Here is a 16,341-nt window from a genome sequence, read left to right as displayed (position 1 = left end):
CCAAAAGAGCACTTAATAAATGTTAGCTATTATTTTTAATTAGGATTATTATATTTATTTTTACCTTCTATTATGGCAACTGATGCCATTTATAGTAATAACTTAAAATGTCCTGTTAAATAGACTTACTTGATTTTAAGGAATAAATCATTCTAAATCATACTACTAAGGAAATAATATAACATGAAAAAATCAGGACAGGCAGAGGGACAAGAGAGTCCACAGACATGGCAAATAGGTGAAAATAATGTACACATGACTGGGGTTGAGATCAGAGGAAGCCATACTGGAGGCAGTGAAAAAGGGAGAAAGGTGAAAAGTTCAAATTTATATCAGAGAAGAAAAGGTGAAGAAAAAAAGATGGATTTGTGAAATATTTAGAAGATTGAATTGACAATATTTCCCCGCTGTCAAAGTCTAGATAGTGCCTGGCATGTGGTAAGAACTCAGTAAATATTTCCGTGAAAAGGTAGACAAAATAGGTAAGGAAACAATAAAGAAAAAAAATCTAGGACATCTTACAGTTTTCCAGTTTGAATATTTGGGTAGGTGGTGATGTTAAAGAAGGTAGAGCAAGAGGAGGAGGACCTGGAAAGAAGATGATGAGTTAGCATAGGCTGTGATGAGATTGAGTTTTTCTGCAGAAATCTAGATGGAGATGTCCATCATTTTATCAGAAACTCAGGACAAAGGTCTTGGTTACACACGTAGATTTGGGAGCTCTCAAGTCCATATTCTTAAGTGCATCTTTGTTTTCCCTCCATGATCAAAACAGAAAGACAAGACAGAAAAAGAGGGATGGTATGGATGGTGTCTATCAGTCAGGGTTTTCCAGAGAAACAGAACCAAAAGGATACACATTTATACAGTAAGAGATTTATCTTAAGGAATTGGCTCGCGTGACTGTGGAGGCTTCACGGGCCCAAATCTGACTGAGGACTCTGGGAGGCTTGGGACTCAGGAGAAATATTGCAGGAAGTCCAAGGGCAATCTCCTTAGGAATCACCAATAACTCAGGAGAGCCAGCCTTTTGTTTATTCTGGCCTTCAATTGATTGGATAAAGCAATCTGCTGTGCTTAAAGACAGTGATTAAAATGTAAATCTCATCCAAAAATGCCTTCACAGAAACATCCAGAATATTGTTTGGCCCAATGATCTGGGCACTGTGGCCCAGCCAAGTTGACACATTCAATTGTTATAGAGCACAAGTGATAAATCACTCTCCTCTTACTTTATACAAATATACCTTCTCTATAAGGTTCAATGCAATAGCATAATTCATAGTAGTCATTAGTGGTATGGAAGAAAATCCCCTCAGGAGTACAATGGCCTTCATTCTTAGTTATCCACAGAAAAAGAAGAATGGAACATGTTCTGTGTACTTGGGGCTGTGTGAGCTATTATCTGCTGGAGTCTGAAGTGATTCTCCTTTATACTAGATGGAAGGATTGGGGTAGAAATACATACAATTGCCAGAGCGTCTGTATAATGCAAGAGAAAGATTAACACAGAGAACTTCTTTCCTAAAACAAAACTGCAGCCTGATATGTACCTTTGCATTTCCACTTTGCAGCTTGAACAATGCAACAAAAATTTTACTCCAACAAGTCTTTGATACACCATTTTTAATAATTATAGTTAAGACCAGTCCTTCATGTTCTTGTCAACACTCAAACCAGGTTTTTTACCCAACTTTATAGTTGATGGAATAAAATGGAATTAATAGGCCTAAAAGAATAGATATCTTCAAATGACCCTTGTGCTTATCATATACAGAGAATTATTGAGCTAGAAAAGCCTTTCCCTTAAAAAGCTTATTACATGTTGAGAGGACCTATGAAAAGTCAATCCGCAAATGTACATAAAATTTGAAAGTGTTACAGTAACACATTGTAAAACCATTTTAGAAACTACTACAGTTTTCTCAAAAGTTATAATCAACTTGGAGATTATAAAAATACTTTATAATCCTTCATTGCTAAAAACAGCCTCCTTAAAAGCAGGGCTTCCATTTCTGGCACATTCCTGCAGCCCTCACGGGATCTAATGCATTCACACTCCAGATGCTTAGTAAAAACCATGGAGGATCATAGTTCATCAGATGAGCCCCTGACTAATTTTCCATATTAAATAAGATACATTTTCCAATACCTGTAAGAATCGTCAACATTTTTACCCCACACATGGACCTATAACTTTTGTTTTGCCAGTGAAGAATTTTAGTGTTGGGCACCTGGGTGGCTCAGCTGGTTAAGTGGCTCAGGTCATGATCTCAGGATCCTGGGACTCAGCCTGGCATTGAGCTGCCTGCTCGGTAGGGAGCCTGCTTCTCCCTCTCCTTCTGACCCTCCCCCTTGCTTGTCCTTACTCACTCTCTCTCGGTCAAAATAAGTAAATAAAGTCTTAAAAAAAAATTCTAGTGTTAAGTATAATCTTTGCATTCCAAAAACAACATGGGCTTTCCAGTTAAAAAACAAAACAAAACAAAAAACCAAAACAAAACCTGAAGTTTGTATTGCAATTGACTTATGTCTGCATGCCTGAAAACTTCCTCACATTCTAACTCAGTAATACTGTTATATACTAGTCTACGAATACAATGTGGGTTTCTTAAATTCCACATAAGAATGAAATCATATGGTATTTGTCTTTCTCTGACTGACTTATTTCACTTAGTGTAATACCCTCATTACATCATTGCAAATGAAAAAATTTCATTCTTTTGATGGCTGAGTGATAGTATGTGTGTGTGTATATACATATATATACATATATGAGTATGTATATATACATACACACACAGTGGTGGTATATATATACATATATGTATATATATACACCACCTCTTTATCATTCATCAGTGGATGGACATTTGGGCTCTTTACATAATTTGGTTTTGTGGAAAAAACAAATCATCATGGGGGAAACAAGAGAGAGGAAAACTAAGAAACAGACTTTTAACAATAGAGAAGAAACTGAGGATTACCAGATGGGTGGTGGGGGGATGGGTATAACAGGTGATGGGGATGAAGGAAGGCACTTGTGATGAGCACCAGGTGTCATATGTAAGTGTTGAATCCCTAAACTGTAGACCTGAAATGAATATTACACTGTACACTAACTGGAATTTTTAAAAAATGTTGAAGAATGTAATATGGGAACGTGGGAAATTGATGAACAAATACCCATTCCAGCATTGTTTATAAGGATGTTTTTTCTTTTAGATGTGCATTTATAATGAAAAGTTAAAGAACATCTGGCTTATAACTGACCTGAGACAAATGTAACCAACCAAAAATGGAGGAATAGTTAAGTGAATGATATATCTATTAATACAACCATAAAAATTTATGTTCACAGAGACTTCATAATGGATTGTTAAATTACCTACGAAAGGGATAAAAGTGCATTATACAGTAGTTGCATATAACTATATAATTTAAATATTTAAAGTCTACTAATAAAAAATAGTCATGGGGAAAACATCACAGTAAATTCTGCAAAAACTTTCACTTCATTTCTATTTCTAGATATTTTCCACGTTGGGTCCAATGTACATACACATTGCTGTTAAAATAGAGGAAAAATATGATTTTATTAACGGAGGTGGAGGGACAAAGAGAACAAACCCAAGGTTTGGGGTGGGGGGAAGTTTGCGTGAAGCTGAAGGATGCAGAAGCCCGCACTCAAGGGCTCAGGTTTGTATATAGATGATGGCATTCAATATTCCCTGTCAAGTGTCATTCTCAGGCAGAACTGGTAGTTGTCTATGCTCCCTCTGAGCTTAGTATTGAGAGATAGCAGTAAAAAAGAGGTGTTTTCCTATTGCTTTAAATCTACTCAGCAACTGCTGCTGTTCTCCCCGACTCAATGGTGTCCAAACCACAGGTTGCCAATACCTGTGGCCTGTTTGGGGACAAGGATACACACTACAGCTGAAGGATTCCAACATGCTTAGTATCAGGCCCTAGAAAGGGTCAGGACTACCCAATTTATGATACGACCCTGCGGGAGTCCTTTGTCAGGGGCCAGTTAAATGCATACCCAGGGGCTTGGGGAAAACTTTCCTTGAATCTGGGGCAAACAACAACACAAAGTATCACTTAGGGTTCTCAGTCAACCACAGAAACCAAACACGGCTACTTCAGTCAAACTGAACTTGATTGGAAAGTGAGTCCTTTACAGAGGAAAAACTAATCATGTCTCCTGAAGGATAAGAGCCAGGATGGTACTGAATTTTCCATCAGAAGCTCTCGAACCATCCCTTTTCTGAGAGTTGCCATCTGAAGGACTTAGCTCCCATGTCCAAACTGGAGTCATTCTGCTCCATGATTAAAATTCTTGGGGAGAAAATGTAAGAGGATGGCCTTGGACCATGTATTGATTCCTCTGGCCAGAAGAAAACTCCACCAGGATCCCATGGAATAGATCAAAGTTATTCCCTAAAGGGAAGACGTATGTTGGGACTTGCCCTAGATGGTCCCAGTTTATATGTGTTTTTCAGGAATAACTATAAATAGCTTCATTTTCACTCATGGAAGTGTTCGAGTTTAGGTAATAAATTGCATGGTCACTCTACACAAAGGAAAAAATGGGGCATTGTTACCGAAGACGGGGAGGTAATGCTGAGCAGATGAAAATAGAATGAAACTATTAGAAGGAACTGAAGCAAAGTGTTTGCTCCCAATCTCTCAGGTCAAAAGATAAGAATCAGAGTCAAAAGCCCTTATCCGTCTTTTGCTTCTGACTCCAACATAAAATTAACATTCCTATACTCACTCCCTGTGTGTTAAATTATTATGACTTTAACCCAATAGTTCCATCTCCTTGTCTTCCGATGTCCTTGCAGCTAAATCCCTAAATGTTCAAGTGTTTTCTTTTGCTGCTGGTTTTTTAGCTTAATTGGTGCCCTCCTGCTTTCCAAAATAGAATCCTAACATCCATTCACCCAGCTGGAGGAGGGTCAGGGTGATACCAGATCCAATATTCCCCAAAGCTTGTGTAGGATGGTTGCTGTGTTCCTGTTGCTGACTAATAATAAGGACTCAAAAATCTCCTTTTGATTCTGATTTCCTCCGAGAGGCTGTTCTACAAGCATGGGGTCAACTTAAAGGAAAAGGGTTTTTGTTTAATATTTTCTCCTTTCATGAGTGCACTTAAATTACTTTCTTGCAAACTCTGCTCGTTACCTAAATGTACTAGCACTTGTGTTACCTAATTAGCTTTCTTATCAGAATTCCAACCAAAAATAACAAGAAATGTAATAATGATAAGGTATCCTGCCCCCTCAAAACAGATTTCCTTTCGCGCTTTATCTCTTGGTGCTGTTCTGGCTTGTTTAATTAAAGTATCAGAAATTATTAGACTCAAATTATTTCTTGATCTAGTGCTCAAATTCTCCTGAAAAACTGCTTCTTTTGCCTCAGTATTTAAACCTTTATCAGTGTGGGGCAGATGAGTTTCCACACGTATGCAACAGGATTCATGTAATACAATATAAGTTTGGAGGAAGAACCTAATTAGTCTCTAAATAATTAGACAAACAAAGCAGATTTGGCTACACTGGGCTACTGTGAACATTTAAATACTTGTGTCTCCTCTCCCGTGCTCCCCCACGTTAATGTGCAAAAAATCCCATGAAACTTTAGCATGGAATTGTGAAATTCAAAGCAAAGGTCTTATTTATTTTTTCATTAGAAGGGTGGGAGTAAAAAAAAAAAATCACTAAGTTCAAAACACTGACATAAGTTGCATTCAAGGAGAGTAGTCATGTCTGTTATAGACTTTAAAACCATGGATGAGAAACTATCTTTATATCACAGCTGCGAGAAAGAGAAAACTCAAAGACACACTGGTTATTTCGCTTCGACATATGCTGTAAAAAAAATTCGGGTTGGAATCTGTTTGCTTCTGGTGGAGATGTGTGAGAGGTTCACTTTCTTTGAAGTCGTCTGCAACATGATCCCCTTTTGCACTGTCAAGCTTGGTTATCCCAATTACCAGGCAGCCATTTTGAACTTGTGTTTTATTGGAACTTCAATAATTAGCCCTATATTTGCGGGATGGCTTGCTGATGTCTGTCTAGGAAGAAACAAGCTGGTATATGCTTGCTTATGTCTGCATTTTCTAGGTGAGTGTCCTCTTCTGACTGGATCGTTTTGCAACTTAATTGATTTTTGTTAGGATTTTTACTCTTATCCTTATCTTGCTCTGAGTATAAAATGAAGTGAGAATGTTGTCTCAATTTACTTTGTTCTCTGTATTATTGGAGGGATGCTAGTAAATGCATATGCATGTGTGTGTGTGTGTGTGTGTGCGCGCGCGCGCGTGCTTTGATACCTATATTGTTGCACTGATTATATTTTATAATAATTATCTCTTTACATATCTGTCTTCTGTATTCCTTCAAACACCCTCCCTTTCCCCCTTCCTACCCCAAGCCCAAATTCGTGACAAATTCTATGTGTAACATGAAGTTCATCTGCTTCACAACTAAGATGAAATGTGCTAAAAAGGTTTTTGAAGTTCATGTAGAATAATTGAAGAATGTTTTCATCAAAAGGTGGTTTTTAAATAGTTACAGAGTAATTAAGATTGAATATGGAGACATTATCTCTATATTATGAACTATGGCTACATGAATGAATGAATGAATGAAATGAATGAATTTAAATACTACACTATGCTCCTTCGCATAGAAAAAAATATATATCTACAAAACATTGGGAGTGAAAATATATCTGCAAAACTTTGGGAGAGAAGTGCTTGTGAGAAATGGGGAAAAATCAAGATTGTTTGATAAAGTATAGAAAGTAAGTTGATGAACAGTCTAGAATTTTGGGCTAAAAAGTTCAAGTTGCTCCTCTGGACATCAAGGAGTCACTGAAGATATGATGAAACACATCTGGGAAGTGTTTTTCTCCAGTAAACAGGAGAGGCAACCACAATGAGAGGTTCAATAGCAGGAGACCAGGATATCCCAGGAGGATGGTCTAGGAGACATTGTCAATCCAGGAGAGAACATGTGAAAAACCACGAAAAACTTGGCAACTAAACAAGAGAATAAATATGGTAGAGAAACAAAAATTAACTCCAAGTTTCTGAGTTGAGGAACTTAGGAAGTTAGTATGTGGTTCACTGATACTATGAAATGGAGCAAAATGCAGGTTTGGGGGTGTGGGTAGGGGAGGAGATAAACGAGGAAGGGATGAATATCAGGTATTCAATATATCCCCCAGTTTCAGATGATAAATCACCATTCACCGTTCATCACTTAGAGTGTGATTCAAACGTATAACTCTTCACTGCGTCAGTTTTGTTAAGTAAAAACAAAGTCTCTGCATGGCAAATATTCACTCAACACTCAGCAAATACTCTTCAGTGACTGCTCTGTGGCACGCATTCTCCCAGGATCTGGGAATGTAACAGAAAAGAAAGCAGTCTCTTCTCTGTCAACGGTGACTTTCTGGGGCACCTGGGTGACTCAGTGGGTTAGGCATCTGCCTTCAGCTCAGGTCATGATCTCAGGGTCCTGGGATCGAGCCCCACATCAGGCGCTCTGCTCAGCAGGGAGCCTGCTTCTCCACTCCTCTGCTCACCTCTCTGCCTTCTTGTGATCTCCTCTCTCTGTCAAATAAGTAAATAAAATCTTTAAAAAAATAAATAAAAAATTTTTTAAAAATTTAAAAAGGTGATTTTCTGGTATGGGAAAGAGAAAATAAATAAGCAAATGATATTATGTCAGGTGCTCAGGAGTGTTACGATTAAAAATGTAGGAGGGTAAGGGGGTGGAGACAGAGCAGATTAGACAGTGACATGGTTGCTGTTCTGTATCAGGGAATGTTTTCTGATAAGGAGATGTTTAAGCAAGCGTCTGAATGATTTGCTCTTCCTGACTTGGTAACAGGCCATATCCATTCCATGGCACTTGGCAACTTCTTATTTAACATGGCAATTCCTATCAGTCTAAATTCCCTTGTAAGCCATCAGACTAGGACTGAGTCCCAATTTTAGAATTTGACAAATAAAAGACCTAAGTCAACTCCATATCCATTCATTTTCTTACTAAAAACTGTTTCCTTGTGTCCCCACTCATGGCTGCCATCAAATTCTAACCAGTCACTGAGTACCAAAGGTTCTACCAAAAATGTGTCTTTTGTTTCAAATGCTAATCCTTAGCTCAAAAATGCAGCTTTCTTTTTCTTGACCATTACACTGGCCTACTTACTGGGCTATTGGAGGTCTATGACTCCAATCCATATACATTTCTATTTACAACACTAACAATAAACAAGAATAAATCTATATAGATCTATATAAATCTATAGAATAAATCTATATATCAGCTTTATTATCTAAAAAACAAAATCCAATTTAGTACATAAGAATCTTTACAATCTGTCCCAAATTTAACTTTCCAGACTTTTCTCTCAGCATATGACCTCAACCCTGCTGAACTTCTGCTTGCCTCCAATCCCCTACTTCTCTACTGTTACTTATGCATCTTTTCCTATGCTTGAAATCGTCAACCTTCCTTTATCCTCCTACCACATAGCCAAGACTTGAAAAATCCTGTCCTTCTTTCAAGACCCACACTGCTTAACCACATTCTAATCATACCTCTATAATTTCACTTACCACATTAAAATCTAATTTCCACCTGGTTATCTGTCCCCTTTGATGGACTCGTCAGCTCCCAGCAGAGGCTATGACACATCCTGGTGTTTTATACGAAGCTACCAGGAATGTGTGCTGAATATGCAGTGCCCAGTAGAGCACATATCGAAAAGGAGACTTTCTATCATACATATCCTGACTTGTATTTTCATTACTTCAATTTTACAACAGATCTAATGAAATCAATGCACTATGACATTTCCTCAAAAGATGGAAGGAGTGTGTCTTTCTAATTTACACAAATGGACCGCTCAAAGTGCTTTGTCTTTAAGCATACAGTTTCTACGAGAAATAACTCTCTGCCCATCCCCTTTGGACAACCCTTAGCCTCCTCAGGCCTCACATCATACTTCCAGAGATACAGAGGATTGAGTGGCAGAGCGAAAGCAGGTGGTATCATATCTGGCCAAACTTCATAGGAAATGTTTCAAACTCAGTTATATAAAGGGCCTGTTCTCATGGTAAATCTATTTATTACCATATATTGAGTGCATATATTCTTCAGGTTGTAAAAGCCATTGTAAGGGAGATATAAAACATTAGACCCTAATATCTGCCATTGAGGAACTTATAGTCCAACTGAGAAAACTAACCACATATAGCTGCCATATAAAAAATCATACCAAAAATATGAATGCTTAATTAATAAAATGGAGGACAAATATATTAAAATATATTTTATTTTTTATATTATTATTATATTATATTATATTATAAAATAAAAAAATAAAAAGGCAGGACAAAAATAACAGGGAGAAGCCATTTTTCACTAATCAAATTGACCACACACACACAAAAAAAGATGATTTGACCAGTTGATAGGAATTATGAAAAGTAGCAGATTACATCTGGGATACTCTATAACATTGGGCGAGTCACTTCACCTCCCTGAACCTGGGTTTGGTTTTGTTTTGTTTTGTTTTAACTTAGAAGAAAATCTATCTTCTGACATCACAAAGTTTTCCCAAGATGAAATAATATAATACATAAAATAAATTAAATACATATTTTACATACATAAATTTTACATACATAAAATAAATTAAAAAATACATAAAATAAAATACATAAAAATGTTTTACAAATTTAAGGAGCTTAGCAAAAGTATGGAATTGAATTACAATTTCTAGCAAACAAGGGAAATGTTTAAGTTTACTCCCTGCAAGATGGAAGGGAGAAGAGGACCAACTCCCACCCCTTGTCCCTTCCTGTCTTCCCCGTCCTACTGTCCAGTACCGAATCACCCACCTCACCTTCTCACCTCTGTGTTCGCCAAGATGGCTCTGCTCAGTGGCCTAAGAAGTGAGAGAAATCAAAGGGCACGAATAGGAGAAAAAGAAGTAGAAAAGGCAAAGAGATCTATGTTCTTGTTACCTCTATGATAATGTTCTTTGTAAAACATTTTCTTTAACAAGAAAGTTAAAAGTTACTGACAAGTCTGAGATCTTTGAGTTTTCTATCACTCTAGTGACTGAGAAAAAATAACCCTTACTAACAGTGGTTTTCTCTGGGGGGTGAGATTACAGGCATCTCTCGTTTCTTATATATTTCCCAATTTTGTTAAAACGGACATGATTTGCTTATATACCCTACCAGAGAAGATAGGTCAAGTCTAAGGCGGGGAAAACGAGGCCTCTGGATTAATTAAAACACACAATGAAGAAAATGTTCACATTTAGAAAAATCACCCTGTCTCCAGAATTGCAGTGACTAACAAGTATTTCAAGAAGACAATCACACAATGCTGCTCCTTTCAGAGGAAAAACCTTATTTAAAATGTGGTGTGGTGACTCAGGTGTCTATGCCGTATTTATTCTCCTTTTTTTCTCTATCTACAGGCACTGCTTTGTTATCTGTGGTTGCTTTTCCCTTGGGAGATTTCTATATAGGCACTCACCATATGATTAACCATATACCAAAAAAGGAACAGAAGAGGCTGTTTTATACAGCGTTGCTGGCCATCTGCCTTGGCACAGGAGGACTGAGAGCCATCGTCTGTCCACCGGGTGCTTACAGCCTTAAGGAGCATGGATCCCAGAAACAAATGTCTTTTTTTAACTGGTAAGCACCACTGGCTAGGAGTGAAATGAGCCTTACAACATTTCTCTCCCTCCTGGGATTTCTCTTGTTTGCCCTCTGGTCCCATGTTGATGGCAGTAATTCAGTGTTTGTCATTAACTGGTCTGGGTCAAGTGACGATGTGACAGTGCCTTGGACAATGATTCAGCCAGTAAGTGTGGGAGCCCATGAGTCAGGTACAGACGAACGCAGCTTACCAGCACCTTCTGGAAGCACACTGATACATTTACCTTTCAAATAAACCAGTGTGAAGTGGCTTGTCATACCCAACAGAAGGTGGTTTTGGAGCCAAACTGGTCTCAACTCTACTTAACACAAGCTGTCTGACCTTGGTAAGCTCGTTTATTCTCTACAAGTTTTAGTTTAATCATTTTTTTAAGATTTTATTTATTTATTAAACAGAGAGAGAGAGAAAGAAAGAGGGAGAAGACTCCTCACTGAGCAGGGAGCCGGATGTGGGGCCCGATCTCAGGACCCTGGGATCATGCCCCAAGCTGAAGGCGGACGCTTAACTGAACGAGCACCAAGTTGCCCCCTCAGTTTAATCTTTGTGAAGGCTTATCATAATCCCTCTTCTGGGGTTTTATTAGAGACAATAATATGTGTCTTGCAGACAGACAATCTGGCACATAGTAGGTGATCCCAACTAGCCCTGTCTACCCTGTAGGAGGAGAATTGGGCAGAGCTTATAAATTCACAGGCAGTGCAGAGAGAAGATAAAAAGGACAGAAAAAGTATTTTACAATTTGTTGAAACATAAACCAGCCTTCTGTCTGGAATCCACTTCACTTTTAACACCTAAAAGAGTTTGTATTCCATGAAAATCAAACCACCTTCCTGGGAATCTTTTTCTCTCCCAGTGAGTTCTTACACAGTTTTATGCGGTTTTAAGGAAACAATTTTTATTATCAAATACAAATTCAAAAAAAATTTGATCTTAAGGTAGAATATTGTGTTATTATTCATCAGTGAATGTCAAGTACATCTGAGATACATTCTTTTGTTCCCTCTTCTCTGTGAAAAGAGTTGTCAACATTTTTCTAAATATTCTGTCTTTCCACCAATGTTAGGAATGGAAAAAAATCAAGGCACAGAAAGAATCAGACAAAATGTTTAAAGAAAACTCATATTTAAAGCACTAAAAGAAAAAAAAAGCGTAACATAAATAATCCTGGTACATTTAACTACCCAAGGCAGTCAGTTTCTTTCTCTCCTTCTTTCTTCCCCTCTCTCTCTTTCTCTCTCCCTCTTTCTCTTTCTTTCTTTCTTTCTCTTCTTTCTTTTTTTTCTTCCTTTCTTCCTTTCTTTCTCCTTTTCTTTCTTTCTTTCTCCCCCCCCCCACAATTATATTAATATTACAAAGCACTCAGGCCTATTTTGGATTCAGTCCAAATGTCAGAAATAATGCAGTTTTACCAAAGGTGGAAGGGACTCTTTACTTCCTCATAGCAAATTCTGCCTCCTTGACCTGCCCAAAGGAGAAAGAAAAATCCTTCTTTTTTATTCTATTCGGAGGTTTTAATCCTTAATTAGCAACATCATTTTGATTAAATAAGACTCTGGAGGATTAAGACTGGAGAGCAATCAGTTGTTCTGAAAGATAGCTCTGGAGAATTTATTGTACTATGGTCTTAGTCATTCAGAGTTGTGTTTAATCAAAGTGACATTTCTCAGTGTTGATTACAAAGGAGACATTATATGAATGAAATATTTCCTTTGGGAAAGGGGGGGGACTCCCAATGGGTTTGTACTTTACGCCTTTAAAGGGGGGATGGGGAGTGGGGTGAAAATGAATTTCTGCAGCACGAGCAGCCAGGCCAAATTTAGGATGAACACATTTCAATGTGGTTTCTTATTATTTCCTAATTTCACTAAAATCTCTAATAAAAAGAGTCATGCAGGGGCGCCTGGATGGCTCCATTGGTTGAACATCTGACTTGGTTTTCTGCTCAGGTCATGATCTCAGGGTCAAGAGATCCAGCCCACATCAGCTCCATACTCAGTGGGGAATGTGTTGAGATTTTTTCTCTCTTTCTCTCTCCCCCTCTCTTCGAAGCTCCCCACCACACTCTCATGCTTTCTCTCTCTCTCTCCCCTAAAGATAAATAAATAAATTTTTAGAAAGAAAGAAGGAAGAAGGAAAACAATCAAGCAGAATTTTTAAAACTTAAAATTAAATCACCTCAAAATGTAGGGTGCCTGGTTGGCTCAGGCCGTTAAGCATCCCAGGGTCCTGGAATCCAGTCCCACACTAGGGTCCCGGCTCAGTGGGGAGTCTGCTTCTCCCTCTGCCCCTCCCTCTGCTCATGCTCTCTCTAAATAAATAAATGAAATCTTTAAAAAAAAAAAAAACAACACCTAGAAATGTGCATGAGAAATCTAAAGTCAAGGTGTCACTCTTGGATGAAGAACTGTCTCAATGGTAAGCTACTTGAAGGCTGAATCTGGTTGTTTCAGTTTTGGGTTTTTTGTTTTTTTTTTAAGTTTATAGTACCAAGCTACAAGGCAATTTCTATGGGCAACTGCTTTTTGTAATTTACGGAAAAAAAATATTAACTCTATTGCTCTACATACTGCAAGGGTGGGTGGCCACATGGACAGAGACCCTAAAGGGCAGCCTGAAGGCTGACAGGATCCTGGCTCTGTCACAGAAGTTTTCTGCTTTTCGGCAAGTCCCTTAACCTCTCCGGGCACAAGTCCCTCATCCACAAAATGGGACTATGCTGGACGTCGGCTGCATAACTCATATATAAAGGATCCTAGCACATCATAGGTATTCAAAATAGGGTAGCTATTGTTATTAAATGACAAATCAGCTAAAATCATTGTCTAAGTTCTGAGTGAGAGGGAACCCATTGAGGAGGAGGCCATCTTTAAATGGGCAGCACCTTCATTTAAAATCTATTTCTCCATGTCAAAAAAACACCTCTAGAAAGTACAAACTTGGCTAATCTAATGAATTTCCATAGTGTCTTTAAAAACAGCATACCACTTGAATCAGTAACCACTCGAAGGCTGCATCCAGCTCTATTTTCAGCACAGATGTCAGATGTTCCTAGTTACAGGACCTTTAATGAGATGTGTCATTGCATCTCTACCACCTAAAGCTTCCCAGTGATTATGTTACATAGTATAGACTGGAAGTCTCGAGCATTGAAAGCACCACTTCCGAGTAGAGCTGCCAAGTGTAGGTGAGAAAACCACTCCCAGCCAACATTACCATCTGGTACTGGATCTTCCTCAACTATGTACCTTATTGAAAGAATAAAGCTAAACTCCCTGAAATCAAGAGGCATAATAATCTTCCAACATCCTTGTGCCGTTATCTAGATTAGAACCTGGCTCTTCCAGCACTTTCCAAAAATCTAAGGTGTGCAATTAAGAGTCACCATGCTAGAGATCATGTAGGTAAATACACCTGTGCAGAGTCTTTTCTGGAAGCAAAAAGAAAGGTGCATAATTAAGTCTGTCTATAACCATAATTTTAAATTCTACTGCAATTAACTTCAAATCTTGCTTCCACATTTCTCTACTTACTTCACCTGGTAATTTGCATCCAATCTGCATATCATAGTCTGTTCCTAGCTAGTTACCAGAGTGAATTATACATGATTGAAAAGTCCAAATAGAATATTGGTAGAGTTCTTGAAAAAAAATCTAGAGACTAACTTATTCTATCCCAGAAATTTTGACTATCTGGTACTCAGATTGACTGTACACAATATTTTTCCTACACTAAAATATTCTGATGTTAATACTTACTTGAACTTAATAACTTTTATCTTAGGGAAATGCTAGAGGTAAAAACTTACTATCCCATGGAATGCTTCTTCAGAAGCTATTTTAATAATCAGTTGAGTGTTGTTCGAAAGCGGAGATTCTCAATCCTAGATTGACATAAAAGCCACATGAAGATTCTTAAAAATACTGATTCCTGGGCCTTGGCATCAAAAATTCCATATATATTGGTATGAGATGAGATCCAGAGACCAGGATTTTTAATTTATTTATTTATTTACTTACTTACTTACTTATTTAGCTGCCTAAGTAATCAGCTTTAAGAACTACTGCTCTCAAGCTGTTGTCTGGTTTTGAGAATCATTTACAGGCTTTATTTAAAAATGTTTCCTAGGCCCCACCCACAACTGCCAAGATCAGACTGTACTGGAAGCATAGCCGGGGAAGGTTTACCACTTTTATCAAGTGTTTCAGAATTTTGAAAACAATTGCAGAGATATAAGGAAAAGCGATACTAACATGGCCTCGAGATAACTTTGAAAAGAAATGGGGGGGCGCCTGGGTGGCTTGGTCATTGGGTGTCTACCTTCAGCTCAGGTCATGACCTCTGTCTGGGTCCTGGGATCCAGCCCCATATCAGGCTCCTTGCTGGGAGAAAGCCTGCTTCTCCCTCTCCCACTTCCCCTGCTTGTGTTCCCTCTCTCACTGTCTCTCTCTCTGTGTCAAATAAACAAATAAACTTAAAAAATATAAAGAAAAGAAAAGAAATGGAATTGGACATCATTGGAGTGCACATACTGGATATTAGGTGGCTTTGGAAAGTTTTGACGATTCATAGCGATTTTTCATCCCACTTGGAAACCTATCTGATTGAGAAATTCCTTGCGAAAAGAAACGAAATATGAATCTACTTAATTCCATAATAGTAAAATCATAATTTATAAGGTACATTTCAGCCAACAAAATCAAAGCAATTCACAGAATAATTATATTAATTCTCAAAATATCATCTGAGTTGCACACTGAGGTATAGCCTGTAAATAGCTTTTTAAAAAAATCACTAAACCTTCCAAAATTCTATTTGCATGGGCTCTACCCAAGCTAACAAATGCTACCCACCCATTCTAATAACAAGAGACAACTCCTTCTTTACTTTTGCCAAAGTTGTAAGCTTTCAAGAAATACACTCAGAATTCCTGCCTAACATATACTTGTGGAAACCAAAGAATACTGAGGAAAAAAAGAAAGGCAAATTTCTTATGTGTCTTACTGCCTTTTTTTTTTTTTTAAAGCCCTGATTTGTCGTTTTTCAACTTGGTAGGTACGTGACTAGGGACTTATTTTCATCACTAAACACGCAGTGATCTAAAGACCTTAAATTGAGGAAATAAGAAAATGATATACAGGAATAACTGTTATGGTTGCGATGTTGGGGGAAAAAAAGAAGGAGGGAGGATCAGAGAGAGAAAGAGAATGACAATAAGTTAAAAGAAGCAGAGGCAAGGAGAGCAAGAGAGAAAGAGTGAGACCTGCTCCCAAATTTCTTAATTAAAAATATACCTTTTCTAGGGGCCCCTGGGTGGCTCAGTGGGTTAAAGCCTCTGCCTTCAGCTCAGGTCCTGATCCTAGGGTCCTGGGATAGAGTCCCGCATCGGGCTCTCTGCTCAGCGGGGAGCCTGCTTCCCCCCTCTCTCTCCTGCCTCTCTGCCTGCTTGTGATCTCTGTCTGTCAAATAAATAAATAAAATCTTTTATATATATATATATATATATATATATATATACATATACACACACACCTTTTCTAAATCTAAATATATATATATATATACCTTTTCTAAATTGCTG

General features: G+C 37.9%; 1 protein-coding gene across 1 annotated transcript in view; it reads left to right on the top strand.

Moving 5' to 3' along the window:
• Window positions 1-5,770: 5,770 nt before the first annotated feature.
• The window catches only part of SLC15A5 (solute carrier family 15 member 5), a 78,405-nt gene continuing 67,834 nt past the window's right edge, over window positions 5,771-16,341 (top strand). The window contains exons 1-2 of the mRNA XM_046011956.1: window positions 5,771-6,131; window positions 10,516-10,738. Coding sequence (XP_045867912.1) covers window positions 5,771-6,131; window positions 10,516-10,738 — 584 coding nt within the window. The remainder of the gene's footprint in view (window positions 6,132-10,515; window positions 10,739-16,341) is intronic.

This window comes from Meles meles, chromosome 7 (assembly GCF_922984935.1).
Source record: "Meles meles chromosome 7, mMelMel3.1 paternal haplotype, whole genome shotgun sequence".
Lineage (NCBI taxonomy): Eukaryota > Metazoa > Chordata > Mammalia > Carnivora > Mustelidae > Meles > Meles meles.
This window is presented reverse-complemented; position numbering and strand designations above follow the sequence as displayed.